Source organism: Pinus tabuliformis, chromosome 3_2, assembly GCF_031772625.1.
Source record: "Pinus tabuliformis cultivar Carrire ecotype Pingquan chromosome 3_2, CPIR1, whole genome shotgun sequence".
NCBI lineage: Eukaryota > Viridiplantae > Streptophyta > Pinopsida > Pinales > Pinaceae > Pinus > Pinus tabuliformis.
Window position 1 is genome coordinate 82,153,549 of NC_142302.1, and position 14,001 is coordinate 82,167,549.

The 14,001-nt window shown below is 40.8% G+C and overlaps 1 protein-coding gene across 1 annotated transcript in view; it reads right to left on the reverse strand.

Annotated features, from left to right (window-relative positions):
- Window positions 1-14,001, reverse strand: part of SAL1 (SAL1 phosphatase-like protein) — a 240,042-nt gene that overhangs the window by 33,409 nt on the left and 192,632 nt on the right. The window contains exons 3-7 of the mRNA XM_089415861.1: window positions 4,301-4,374; window positions 3,898-4,103; window positions 1,861-2,071; window positions 1,637-1,735; window positions 1,082-1,235 (exon numbers count right to left, since the gene is read on the reverse strand). Of these exons, the coding sequence (XP_089271987.1) occupies window positions 1,082-1,235; window positions 1,637-1,735; window positions 1,861-2,071; window positions 3,898-4,103; window positions 4,301-4,374 (744 nt within the window). The remainder of the gene's footprint in view (window positions 1-1,081; window positions 1,236-1,636; window positions 1,736-1,860; window positions 2,072-3,897; window positions 4,104-4,300; window positions 4,375-14,001) is intronic.

Consider the following 14,001-nt stretch of genomic DNA (forward strand, 5'->3'; position numbering starts at 1 on the left):
TAGGGGTTAGCTCCACCAATTCTCACCAATTTTGTTGGGCATTTGGCTAGTTCTGTGCCAACATGTGCATGGTTTGAATCCCCCTAGGTGGGGCACACTAATCTACACCAACACGTTTACTAAGGATGCTATCCACAAATGTGGGGAAGTATCCCTTCGGTTTTTCTGCAAGGTTTTCCAGGGAAAAGTAAAATCTTATTTTATTACAATTTCAACATGAGATACAACATCTTTGAGTAGTTGCACAACCATCCCACAAATTAACTGTAATCTCTACTAACAGTAGTCTTTAGTGATTAAAAAAAAGAAATATCTCCTAGCACATCCACTAACAAAAAAGAAACCAATCATGAGGCCTAGATCGGGCCTTCCACATCATGCGGCTCTTTCCCGCAAAGCATATACAGGGATCTGTCATCTGGTAATGCTAAATAATGAGCAATAAGCTAGTACGTGATAGTATATGACATTTTTCCCAATTGAAGATGCAGGTGACTGATAGTACGTGACAATACAATGGAAACCATAGATCCTTGAGGTATTCTCTTTCAAATCAGCAGTGGCACACATGGCATGAACAGTTAAAGATAACCATTTGCTGATAAATCTTGGCAGTATTACATGGTGCACAGGGCCTTGTAGTACCCTTGAGAAACACAATGCACTCTCACAAAACTTGCCAATACTACCACAGTAGATAGGGGCTTGTATCCCGCTCAAGGAACAATAACAGGAAACACAACCTCAATAAACACATGCCAAGATCAATTCCTATCACATTGTTAAAAAAAATTACATAATTTTTGAGTTGGTAAATAGAACTGCCCAACAATTTTATCATTAATCAGTAATACATGAAACAGATTTGCCATCTAACCTTGCACGATAACAGTAAACATTCATCACAAGAGCATATTTATTGGCTTGAAATGTAATCATTTTAACAATTTGATCCAATGGGACTGCAATAAAGAAAATCATAGAACACAGTTCTCATTCAATGAATGTACCACATGGGAATAAGTAGCTGAAAAAGAACAATTCACAAAATGCCTAGAAAGAATAAAAATTCTAGAATCACCTTGGATTACAATGCAACCAGCTGCATGATCCCAAATCTTTTCACGATAGCCTGGACGAGGAAAGCGAAGATATATTGCTCCATCACCCCTTGCCATTGCACCATATTTTGCCTGACTATCTATTCTAACTGGTGGTGCTTTTACACCCAGGATCTGTCAAGGATATTTTCACAGGAGTCTCACAATTTATCCAGTAAAATAAACTGTTAAACTCTATATTAATACAAATTGATGCGGACTGCTCAAAATCCTCTCAGGTGGGTTGTGGTCAAGTGATTAAATCAAAGCACTTTCAGTGCACAAAACCGGGTTCAAAACACCCGAAGACATGTTATTGAATTAATGTGGCCAACAGAGTTATCTAACCCATCCAAAAGTGGGTGGAAGTCCTAGCAATCTTGATGGCCCATGGTTGTGGCCTATCTCAACAGATGAGGAAAGATACCCCTTGGTCATGGCCTCTAAGAAAAGGTAGAGCCCAATTCATTAACAAAAGGCCATTTGCCAACTGCAAAAACAAATATCACAAGATCCTGAACTGGATGGAAATATACCTTCGCTATTGTAGCCGTCAAGTCATGCATGGAGTGAGCTGCCTCGTATGATTCAAAGAAAGATGCTTCTTCAGACTTTTCTATGGCACTTACATAAACCTACGCAAAAGTACATTCAATCAACTTTGAATGTCAGATGGAAATAAAGCAGAGATATCAACTATGGTGTTAATATCAGTCCCAACAAAAGATTATGCTTGGCTAAAAATGAATGTGTTACGCACCCTTTTAGGTTGTATAGAACCATCCAATGATTGCACAGTAGTTCCAGCTCCTTTTCTTGCAGAAAAAAGACAACCAATTGGATCATTTGAAGGGTGAGCACTGATGCTAACTGATGTCCAGGGAAAATTTGGGCAGGCCAACACACCCAAAATAACTTCTCCTTCATCCAATAAGCCCAAGGCTACAGCATATTGGTCTCCCCTAAGAAATCTGTAAAATAAGCTGGTCTCCTTAATCAAAATAGCAAAAGACTGTAACATGAAAAAGTGTTGGAAATGTGGAATGGTTGACATACTACAGTACGCTGAAAACTGGAATAAGAAATGTACACCAATTGTAAAACCCTCATTAGAAATTAATTATAACACTGAGAAAAGCAAGGTGCATTCTACAGCCCAGTTTGTATGAGATTATAACATCCATGGGTAACACTTGTAAATTAAAATAAAAAAGAAAATTAAAATTCATAAAGTAAAAAAGAAAAATTAAAATAAAATACCAAAAATATATTTATGTGTGTGTTTGTGTGTGTATAGATCAATGTTTTCAAACTTGGAATTGGTCAAGGGTCAACTTGGACTCCAACTCAGACTCGGACTTGGAATCAGTCAAGGGTCAACTTGGACTCCCACTCAGACTCGGATTGACTCAAACTGATCTGATTTCAATGACTTGTTTTACTAAAGAATACTTAAAATACTTGCGTATTAATTAAAAACTATTTTTAAGGATTCCAAGCCATTAGAGACAAAATATATAAAGTATGCTCGTACACATACCATGTAAAGTTTGAATATCTCAAAAATTTTCAAAATGGCACTGAGCACAATCGAGCAAAATACATGTCAACAACAAAATATATCATTATTAATCAATGGGGCTCTAAATGGCCTCTAGACTCTAAAGTCCGAAAAACATACTACAGCCATCTCTTTTTTCCTAGCCTTGTCTTCTTGAAATTTTACAAGTTGATTTCGCAGTTCCAATCTAATCTGACCAGTCTCCTCTAATGGGGCCATGCATGGGGAAACTTGGCCTCTTATAAGTCATACCAGCCAAGTATTCTTGCAACCTAGCCTCTCCCACCCTCTAATGCATTTCTTGCAATAAACTGTTCATCAACAAGAGCAGCATGGATCCATGCAGGGTCTTTGACTCTTGGGGACATGGTAAAATTCTGATCTGCAAATGCAAATATGAAACATTGAAAACCCTATCTTAACTTCTAATTATGCAAAGTTCATACTGCAAACTTGAAAGCTCAAACTGGTAATAGGCTGAAAGTATGAAACTTTAAAGAAATAGGGTATACCTGGCTGGGACAGATCACTGCTCTTCAACGCTGCTCCAAAACTTCACATGCTCACAAATGCTCAATAACTTATAAGAGAGGTCTGAGGCAAATGGAGGGGTGGGGGGGAGTCCCTTTACTTCACTGAGTAGGGTCAGTTTGGTACCAAACTGGCTGAGCCATGCTTTGGCTCAGCTGGTTCAGTACCAACTGGGCCTCCAAACTAAATAGATGGGCAAGTCAATATGGCCGGCAGTCAACTCAGCCAAGTTAACCAAGTCTGAGTTGACTTGGACTGCTTTTAAAAACTGATATATAGAGAGATAGATAGATTCCAGCACAGATCCATCTTAACTCTAGATCTTTGGAGCAAGAGAGATTTGCATCTTAAATTATTTTTGGTCCCACCTGGCCCTTAACAATCCAGAGTTAAGATCGATCTATGCTGGTTGATTAGTTGATGCAAATAGGCAGCATATATTAGACATTGATTCACATGAAATTAGTGCTAGTTGAATAATAACAACTAACAAATGCATGAACATTTCATATAGTGACTACAAGGTTTCTCCCTGCAACATAAAAAAACGGAGACAGGAAGGGAACAGAGAGCAGGCAGGAAGGAAGAGAAAAGCTGGTTGGGTGACCAAGAGAAAAGCTGCAACCACATTTACGAAAGAAAAGGTAAGGTCCTACAATTTGGATAAAGCACATTATAGGTCCCTGTCACATTCTCATGGCTTACCCCTTTGTCCCATCAATGGGGTCTAAAACCCAGTGCCGACCATGGGGACCTCCTTCAGATTTACCTCTATCTATTGCTGCAAGTACGTCTCCTGTTGTTAATGGAGAAATATCATAGGTACCATCATTAGAAATGGTTTCATTTACAAGTGCTGTAATGCGTTCCACCATATCTTGTGCATCATTCTTCTGTAAATCTCCTGAATCCTAATAGCAATACACAGATTTTAAGTATATTATTTGCAACCTAAAAAAACTGCAGTTTGTATGCTGACTAAAGCAAAGAACAGAATTGTTCCTTTTCTAAAGAAATATGAAAACATTGCCTTGCCATAGGCAAACATTTGGGAAAAAAACATGGTTGCAATCTGAAAGAATGCGCTAATATATTCAAACAGCAATACCTCTTCTGCAACCAAGGAAAACAATCCCGAGGGTAGTTCCCTTTCAAGTACAAAGCTAACTAAAGCCTGAGAACCTGAAATCATTTAATAATAAAAGATCCATTAAATTAAACTCTCATTTACGATAGAAAAAGCTATAGAACCCCTGTATTAACAGCTGATGTGCAAAAGATGAGAATATAAAAATTCAATTGTTTCATCAAAATTCAACATCCTATAACAACAGTTGAAGTTCACAATCTCATTGGGCAGTCAGCTACAAACTTCGGAAAGAAACAAGTGCATAAAACTCCTTTTCATACAACTCAAAGAAACAAAGTACTGATCATTATAGTCAAACCTACAGATCTTCTTCATTTGTACTCTTCTTTAGAAATTTGCAAAGCAATTCAATAACAAATTGTTATCTAGCATATTGAGAAAGTCGGATAGGAATTACCTTCTAACTATGGTAGACTGATGTCACGACAGACACCAGACTTTTCGGGATAGATGGTTTGTGTTTTCGCAGAGCCATTAAACACAATTATTGCTGACGGTTATTCCATCTTTCATTTTGAGAGCAAATAGTGGATATGCTTTGATTCCTTGAAACAGATGAGTCTTGTATGGAGATGTTTATGAGGACATGGATAGTGGACTCAAAAGAGTTCAATAGATCATCAGATATTATAGTCCACTGATCAAATCAAGAAGAGAGTTGTCAAGAGATAGGACAAACTCAGCTTGCATTTGCATACTTTGGCATATGCATAAGCATGGCATACTATGATGAATGCTATTTGCTTCAGTTCGAAGATAAGCGACAAATTCGCTACAAGGATCCTGAGGTGGCTGAGAGAAATAGAGCAGATATTGCTAAAGATTGTCCCAAGTGACACCTTCACATTTTGGAATCAGGTTGCTATATTTATTGTTAGAACTGGCTCACTTGAAGATGTGTAAGTAGTGGTTACATGCTAAGGATTGGGCCAAAATCATTGTAGTGGACTTCTAGGGTTATAGAACTCATCAATTTGAAATTGATTTAAATTTGAGTTTTTAAGAAGTTGACAAGCTATTTAGCAGATATCAGAAGCTAGACCACTTATTGGTTAATTCAATCCTACCACCTAGAACGAGGAAATGGATGCACAATCCAGATTCCCAAAAGGTAGAGATTAAAAGATATTTTCAAATTCCCAGGAAACATGGAAATTACATGTATGTATACACACATATTAGCCATAGTTGCATTCATACGTCATATGACTTCAGAATGTCAGGTGAAGCTTATCATTAGAGTTTAGCGGCTCCAATGGCAGGGTTCATGGCAGTTTCCAGAAAAAAATGGGGGAAAATAATGTTTTTTGTTCAATCAAAGACCACAAATCAATTTTATATGATATGACAGGAAAAAAGGTAGAACACAGTCAGTTTTGAAGACAGTGTTCTTTCACATAAAAATATTGTTGCTTAATTATTTTTTTTTGAAACTTTTTTCCAGGTTACATGCCATGGGGCCCACCCCCAGTTCTAAACAGATGTAAGAAAAGGAAAATTAAGGAAAAAAATAAGGTGAAAAGCAGGCATTTTCATACAGGAAAATGCCAGTAAATATAAATCCTTGGCGTCATAGCTGTGTGCCATTGTTTTCCCTTGGAAAAGTAGGTGCACAACTTTTCAAGGAGACAATTCCCACCTACAGCTGGGAGTATCAAGTGTGTTCAAAAATGATCTAGCATATCATGTCAAAGCTAGATTTGATTGTTCAAATCCTACAATTAATAGATACAACATCATGCACAGCTAGGTTTTTTCTCTCAAGTTATCTACTCTTAGGGATAGCCATGACTTCCCTGAGGAGGGGTGGCTCCCTCTCCTCCTCTGATCCAACCTTTGAGGCAGCCACAGAAGCTTTCAAATATCTTGTGGCAGCTTCTTTCTCAAAAGCAAAAGAGCCATAACATCAGCCAAAGGATGGCTTGTTAAGAAATGGAACAAGTGCTTAAACTCATTCCATCGATCCAGGGAAAAAATTACTTCATTGTTACCTCTAAAATCTGTGCTTCAAAAAATAAGTTCAATTATCAACTACCAACCCCAAAGTGACTTGAGGACATCACCCATTGTCACCTTGGTGATCATCCTTCTCACTTAAGGCCAACTATCCTCCAACACAAGGAAGGAATCACTGATAAGCCTACAGATCTGTCTTTTAAATGCTAAAAAAACAGATTTGCAGAATGATATTGTTTTTGTCTTTTAAGATTTAAAATGGAAAGTTAGGCAAGACCTAGTGCCTAATCCCTGGGCTATAGAGTCTAGGCAACAAACAGAAATTGAAAATGGATGAATAAGACGTGAGTTGTGACAAAACAACCAAACAGCAAGTGTTATCAGTCAAGAATAGATCCAATAAATATGTAATTGCCATGTGAAATGCTCAACAATGAGAGTGACTACAAAGGCTCCTATGGCTCATTCTAGAGGCTTAGGTCAACCAATAGCGGCCCAAATAAGTTCCCAAACACATACAATCAAGAAATTATATTTGGTTGTCATAAACTAGGGTTTTAATCTCAAGATTGCAGTCAATTAGTTTATAACAGCAATTAAAAAAAAAAAAACCAAAATCTATGACAAAGACGGGTAAAATTAGTGCTAATTAATGAGTAACAAGATAATAAATTACAGCAAGTTTTCTGTGGTACAAATATGTATAACAACACAACAAACCCTAGACATCAGCCCTAAATTATGGCTGAAAATGCATGTAAATTGATACTTTTACTTTTCCAATCAATTCCAAATAAATCCTAACACTAGGACAATAACATCCAAGACAATAATGCTGAATATGTATAATTTTGTTGTAAATAAACCCTAATATACCCTAGAACAAATAAAAGAAAAATATTAAGAGTTTTAAAAGATTGGCACGAGATATAAGAGTAGTGTCTTCTCAATCTAGGGCTAATGGAGTCTAGGACTAAAAATCATTGGAAAAAAAGAGATGGATGTGGATTCAAGGAAATTAAGGGAGATAAACCTGTGATCTCAACTCTTTAACCCTAGCATCATTCTATCTTCTTGGGGATTGAGAGGGAGGGAGATAAAGCCTAAACCTAGGTCACCTCAACAGAAGCTTAATGAAGATCTTGTACAAGGAGATTTTAGAGCCATAAAACATCATCAAAACCTTGGTGAAGATTTTAATAAACCTTAATTCATCAACAAGAACAAGATGGAAGATAACTTATATTTGCATAACACATATCATCAAAAATTCACCAATAATCATCCAAAAGAGAGAACCATCCACAAAAATATCCTCCAAGAGAACTTCGATACACTAGTGCTCCATAGTGCAAAAGAGAGAAGAGACAAGTAAAATAGTGCAAATTGATCTTCAAGTGTGACAATGATCCAAAGGTAAACCTCTTATTTATATAGGAGCTACTAGGTCGATTTGCTAAAAAGCCTGAAAGCGCTAAAATAATAATAAATCCACGATTACAAGTTGGATAGGTTAGACGCCGAAGCCCAAAGATAGCTATATCAATGAAATAACATGAAATAATACTTCAATTATGTTAGTTTTTGTAGCATCGGATGGTGTTCTAGTCTCAAACTTTGCAGAGAAGCTAAAACACATGAGTTCTCCAAAACTCAGAAATCGTTTATGGAAATTCCACCTAGAGCCGGCTCAATTAAATAATTGATCAATAATTTAAAATGCCAAAGTCTAACTTAGGGAAATCGATTAATTAATAGGAATTAATTGAGAAAGGTGAGAATTCTCTAGAAACTCACATGGATCGACTTAGAAATGATCTCAAACATTGATTAAGATTTAATCGTGGCCACTAAAGTCTCAACTACAAGTTATAAAAAGAGGTCGATGGGGTAGATGGCGAACACACCAGTGCAGATACTCAATGATCAAGGCAGTTCAATTTTCCAGTAGCGGGTGATTCAGTAGTGAGATTGAGCCAATGATCGAGTAGCAGGTGGCAGAGGGGCAGAGTAGCAGATTTTCGGAGGAGTTTCCAATTTCGAAAGAGTCAAGAGAGGAGGTCGTCTTATTTCTCCAGGAGGTTGTGCAAGGGCCTGCACAGAGCCTCAAGAGGGCAGTTGGATTTAGCTTAGCAAGAGGAGGATTCAATTGACAGAGTACGGGTTAATTTTCCAAAGGGTCGAACTCCGGAGGATTCTTTCCAGAGCAGCAACAGTCAGTCAGAGGTAGATTCATGGCAAGATTGGGCTAAGCGTGTGAGTGACTGCCAGGGGTGGTGCAGAAGTTGTGAAAAGGGTTTGAGTTTGCCAGTTCGAGTGGCCAGACTGAGCCAGGATTGCTTGTGGAGGAGGGTAAATTCCCTAAGATATATTTTGCCAGTATTTCTCTCAGGAAATATCGCCAATTTGGCGTCCATTTTATTGTACTCATAATTTATGTTGTTGCATAATAATAAAACCCTCATTTGTTGCACCAGTTTTTGCACATTGGGTTTTTCCGAGGACAATTGTTCAAAAATAATGGTGTCAACTTGTGTGTGTGATCGCTCTATATTTCTCAATTCTACATATTTTATTTCTGCAAAGTAATTTTTATTTGTGAAGAATTGCAATGTGAATTATTCGTTGTTTGTTATAGCAAATAAATTGTTTAATAATTGACCAATTAGAAGAATAATTTCCAATTGTTCCATTTCAAGGAATTTTCACATGGAATCAGAGCAATTTTGATTAGGTTAGTAGCTCAAAGACGAAGAGGGGGAAATTCGTTGTTCAGAGGGAGAAGTTCGATTTCCAATTACAGAGTGGTAGGAAAATTTAGAATTGTTCAGAGCAAAGCTCCAGCAGGCAGAGGTAGAGCCAGAAAGTAATTCCAGAAAGCAGCATAGCAGAATCGTTGAGCAAATTTGAGCGGAAGAGGAAGAGAAATTGCACATGCAAAGTGAGTTTCTCTTAGAGGGTTTCTAGTTTCAAAAATCCAAAATTTCCAGTTGCAGTAAATAGTAGCAGTAGGCACATTTTCTCACTCCAGGAAGGAGTGCGAGTAGCGGTGCTCGCAGCTGAGCGAGCGAAAGAGGGAAATTTTTGTCCCAAGTCGAGTTTTTGCAATGATGGCTTCAACAAGACTCCGAGATCAAGACAAATTAGAGGGTGCATCGAACTACTCTATCTAGAAGCCAAGACGGCATTCTTGCTACACAAGTATGGTCTGAAGTCGTATGCAGAACGAGTTGTAGCCATACCTGTAGATGAATATCAACTAGCGAATTACAATAAGGAGATGGCCAAGGCGAAGCAGTTGATTCTCGATAGAGTTTGAGATCATATAGTCTCACACGTTGTGGCCAAGAATACGGCCAAAGAAATGTGGAATGCTATTGCCACACTACATTAGAATCCTTCCGAGCTGCGGAAGATGTTCCTGAAGGAAAAACTTAGGAATATTCGAATGCAGAAGAGTAAAGGCATCACTCCCTATCTCACCAAAATTCAAGATATCCAATATGAGCTTGCAACCGTAGGAGAGTCGTCTCCACCTACAGAACTTGCGTGTTTGGCCCTCAATAGTGTCACCGGGGATTGGGAAACCTTCGTCCAGGGCATTTTGGGACAAGATCTGTTCCCTGGGTGGGACTGGATATGGGCAAATCTCACACAAGAGGAGATGAGGCAAGCTCTACTAAAGAGCTCCCTTAGCGGAAATAGCAACAAAGGATCGAAGGGTGTGAAGGAGGAAGAAAATGTGGCCCTTGCATCAAAAGGGAAAGCAAAAGGTCTCAGTCAAGGACAAGGCTCGCAGGGAGAAAAGAAGAAGAAGGATTTGTCCAAGATCAAGGACTCCAAGTGTGGAGAGATTGGACACTACAGTACCCAGTGTCCTCAGAGGAAGAAGGACAAGAAGGAGAAGCAGGATCAGGTGGCAGCATCCGCAAATATTGATAATCTTTTCTCTAGGGTAGAGGAAGATTTTTCCATGTATGCAGCTATACCTCCAGGAGAGAGGTGGGGCGTTGTAGAGCTTTAGTCCTAGAGTTGCAGAGATCAGATCAGGGTTCACCACAGATGCGACAAAAAGATCAGGTCCAAATTGTTGCAACAGGACCATACCTTTGCTACAGGGGTCGATAGTATTCAGTAGTAGAATGATCAATGTCAGTTGGTGCAGTCAGTTCCAAAGTGACAGTTGTAGACTAGTTGCAGTCATATGTTGAGTGGCGCAAAGCAGTGTTGATAGCAGTGCAGGAGGCACAGTGCCGAGTCAACAACAGCACAGGTTTCCCAGTGGATAGTGCAGAGGCTAGTAACAGTCAAAGACTTAAGAGACAGTTGCAGCATAGAGACAGTTGATTCAAATTTTTGGATACTTCGCAGTTGCAGCAGCAACAACAACAATGAGAGGGAATGTTAGTGCAGATGCAGAGTTGGCAGTAGTACAAGTTACAATGCAATGTCAGTAGCAGCACAGATGCAGCATGGTTCAATGTCATGTCCCTTCTCAAACACATTAGTAACAGGGTACTGCTACACAATTTTGCACATTTTTGACTAAGAAAGAGGGCCCCACACTTTCGACTTAGGGATTTAGGGGCCAAGTCGACTTTATTTAGCTACTAGTGGAATGTGAGGGCCACCCACATAGGAGTTCGAATTAGCCATTCGATATGCTTGGAGGGAAAATCGAATGGGTGGATGGAGGGGCCCACATGAGGCTAAGGGGGGCCAAGGAGTTATAAAGAGAGATCAACTCTCATTTCGTTTTCAGCTTTATCATTTTACAAACAAACTCATCTTTGTACGCTTTGCTGCTTAGTGAGTCTACTGACTGTTCAGCCACAAATCTTCCAAGCGAGAGATTCAACCTCTACTTTGGGGGACCATCAGTGCCCGCCTTATGGAGGTTGTTCCACAGAGATTTCAGAGGTTCCAACATAGTCATACAATTCATCCAGCCACGCAGAGGAGGAGACTGCGTATTTTCTAGGCAGCTAGAAACACGGAGGAGGAGATTGAGCTAGCTAGGAGGTCCATAGCTTGTTGGGAGTTCCGGGAGCTAGAAAGGCTATTGGTTGAGGACATTTTCGCTGAGTTTTGCAGCCAGCTCGACAAGTGTTACAACAGTACGATTTTCTGGGCAGAGGGATTGCGCAGAGGCCTCTGGCAGCAAACTCGTGGTGCTTGGGAGAGCAGTCATCTGGGCCAAGAATCATCTGGGGAGCAAGGAGTCAGTTAGCATAGGTGAACCTAGCATTCTAGGGGTGTTTTCAGAGGGATTTGCAGGTTGTTTCCTACAAGTCGAATTTGGTAGCAACAATTGGGGAGAGGCTCCAAGGAGGCCGAAAATCCAAAGTCAAAACCAGAGAAATTCCCTTCTGGGTTTTTCTGGGTTTTGTCCAAGGAGTCCAAGGCTGAAAGGATATAATTTTTTGGGCGGTTTTTGGGCACATTCTAGCAGGTCGAAGTTTGGTAGGGCAGTGGTTTTACTGGGACAGCGCGGTGCAGAGTGGTGCAGCAACTGGGTAGTCTTCAACTCAGTTATTCCATCACCTTGGTCTTGTCAAGCTTGTCCTTGAGACAAGCCCAGGTGCACCATCCCATTTATATTGTACCTATGCTCTCAAATTTTATAATATATGGCTCAACAGTACCAGATTTACAGTGTTTTATGGATGTATAATCATTAATGCATGTTTTTAATTTTATGTTGTTGCACTGTTTATTTGTTTAAATATCACTCATATTCCTACATAGGAACATTACAGTGGTATCAGAGCATGATCTTGGCCCAGCTGTGGGTAACCAGTAAGATCATGGGAGATTTGGGCATGTATGCATAGTGACGAGTTACTCCGTACACTACCCATGGCTCAAGGGAGATTCAGTATGCAAGAATTTTAGGGTGGAATCTGCTGGAGCGATGAGACGTTGGCTCAATTGAGGAAGGTGTTAGACCAGATCCATCCTTATCCTTACAACATAGACACTAGAGGTGCACAAGCCGTGGGAGTACAACCATCTACACTATGTGGGGAAAGTTGACACAATCAGGGCACCAAGTCTCCTGAAAAGGAGTAAGCAGGCCAGAGACAGTTAGAGGATGAGTTAAGTAGACGATTTTGCTGGTGGAGACTTGGTCTTAGACATTAGGGACCTGAGGAGGAGATTGAACATGAGGCAGAGGACACGCGGGAGTGTGAGGATCACATTGGTATACCCAATGTGGCACAAGAGTCACCATTGTTGGAGGCCTCTTTGATAGCACCAATTGACACCTTGGGGGAGAAAGTAGAGCATACACCCATAGGACCATCCATTGATGAGGGGCCAGGAGACACAGGCATGTCCACCGTTGAGAAGGTGACATCCGTTGTTGAGATATCCGGGGTCGTGACCGAGTTTTCAGGTGATAGCAGCACACGACAAGATGATGAGGTGCTGAGAGACATCACCACCCTTGATGAGGAACCGATAGGTACAGAGGCACCTAGATCTATGATAGAGTTGCAGGATGACAACCACCTACAACAACATGGAGAGCACATAGAAGGGCATGAGCTAATCATGGAGGGGCAGTTCGTGACTCATGTTGAGCCCATGGTGGAGGAGGATGAGTAGTCTTCTTTGGGGCCCACCACTGACTTAGAGTTGTTAGATGCACAGACCGTCAATAGAGTTGCAGTACTTCCAGATAATAGCTCTCTCTGGGCTTATATAGATGGGGCTTGCAACATTGCTAGACTACCTTTGCACCACGAAGAGAGAGATGCAGAGACTCCCCGACAAATTTTATGTGTTGACCAGGATGGTGAGTTGAGGCGACATGAGTTGTGCAGGGTGCAACACTCGCAGGATGGAGGGCTTGTTCTATGTGCTAGAGTTTGTGCATTCGATCCCTCTCTTGGGGTTGGATGGCGAGAGATTCTGAGTTGGTACCCAATGGAGTGGGCTAGACTCGTGGAGATGGTTGTAATCCAGAGTAAAGCTCTGTGGGAGCTCTCAAACATTAAGGGTGCTAGAGGCTCAAGTTGGCATTGAGATCTAGGGGGGCCTTCCCATCCGATATCACACATGTGGGAAGGCTATGGCATTGATGAGGTAGTCAACCCCGTGCCTGAGAGCATGCATTCCTTAGGGGAGTTCCAATTGATGCTAGTGGCTAGGTGATTTGTGAGCAGACTCCATTAATTGTTTTGGCATGTTGGTTGCGCATGGGGGCGCAGGATGATTAGCATTGTCTGGCAAGAGCTAGTTGGAGGTGGCATGGGTATGCCACCAGACTGGATATTGTATGGAGACGATGTTCTCCCATTGAGTTTTAGGACTCAGGGGTCACTGAGGATCGGCACAGCAGAGATATCCCCCCTAGCAGGAGTGGAGTTAGGGTGCTCAGGTCTACCAGGATGGACAAGGGGACATGAAGTGGGTCATGGTGGGGTCACTATTAGAGTGGCGGACACTTAGGCACATGCGGGATACCATATGTTACAGGGTGGTAGGATAGTAGGCAGTGGCACACAAGATTGCACAGAGTCAGGTCGTAGCATCTGGTTTTATGTAGCGGTGTGTGGCCTGATGCATACAGACCCAATTCTAGGCCATAGCACCCAGTGGTGTGTGGGGCTATGCAGAGAGGAGAAGGGGCCTGCAGAGGAGCATGGAGATACATGGTGGTATACCACAACATGCCGATTAACACTGTGGGGTAG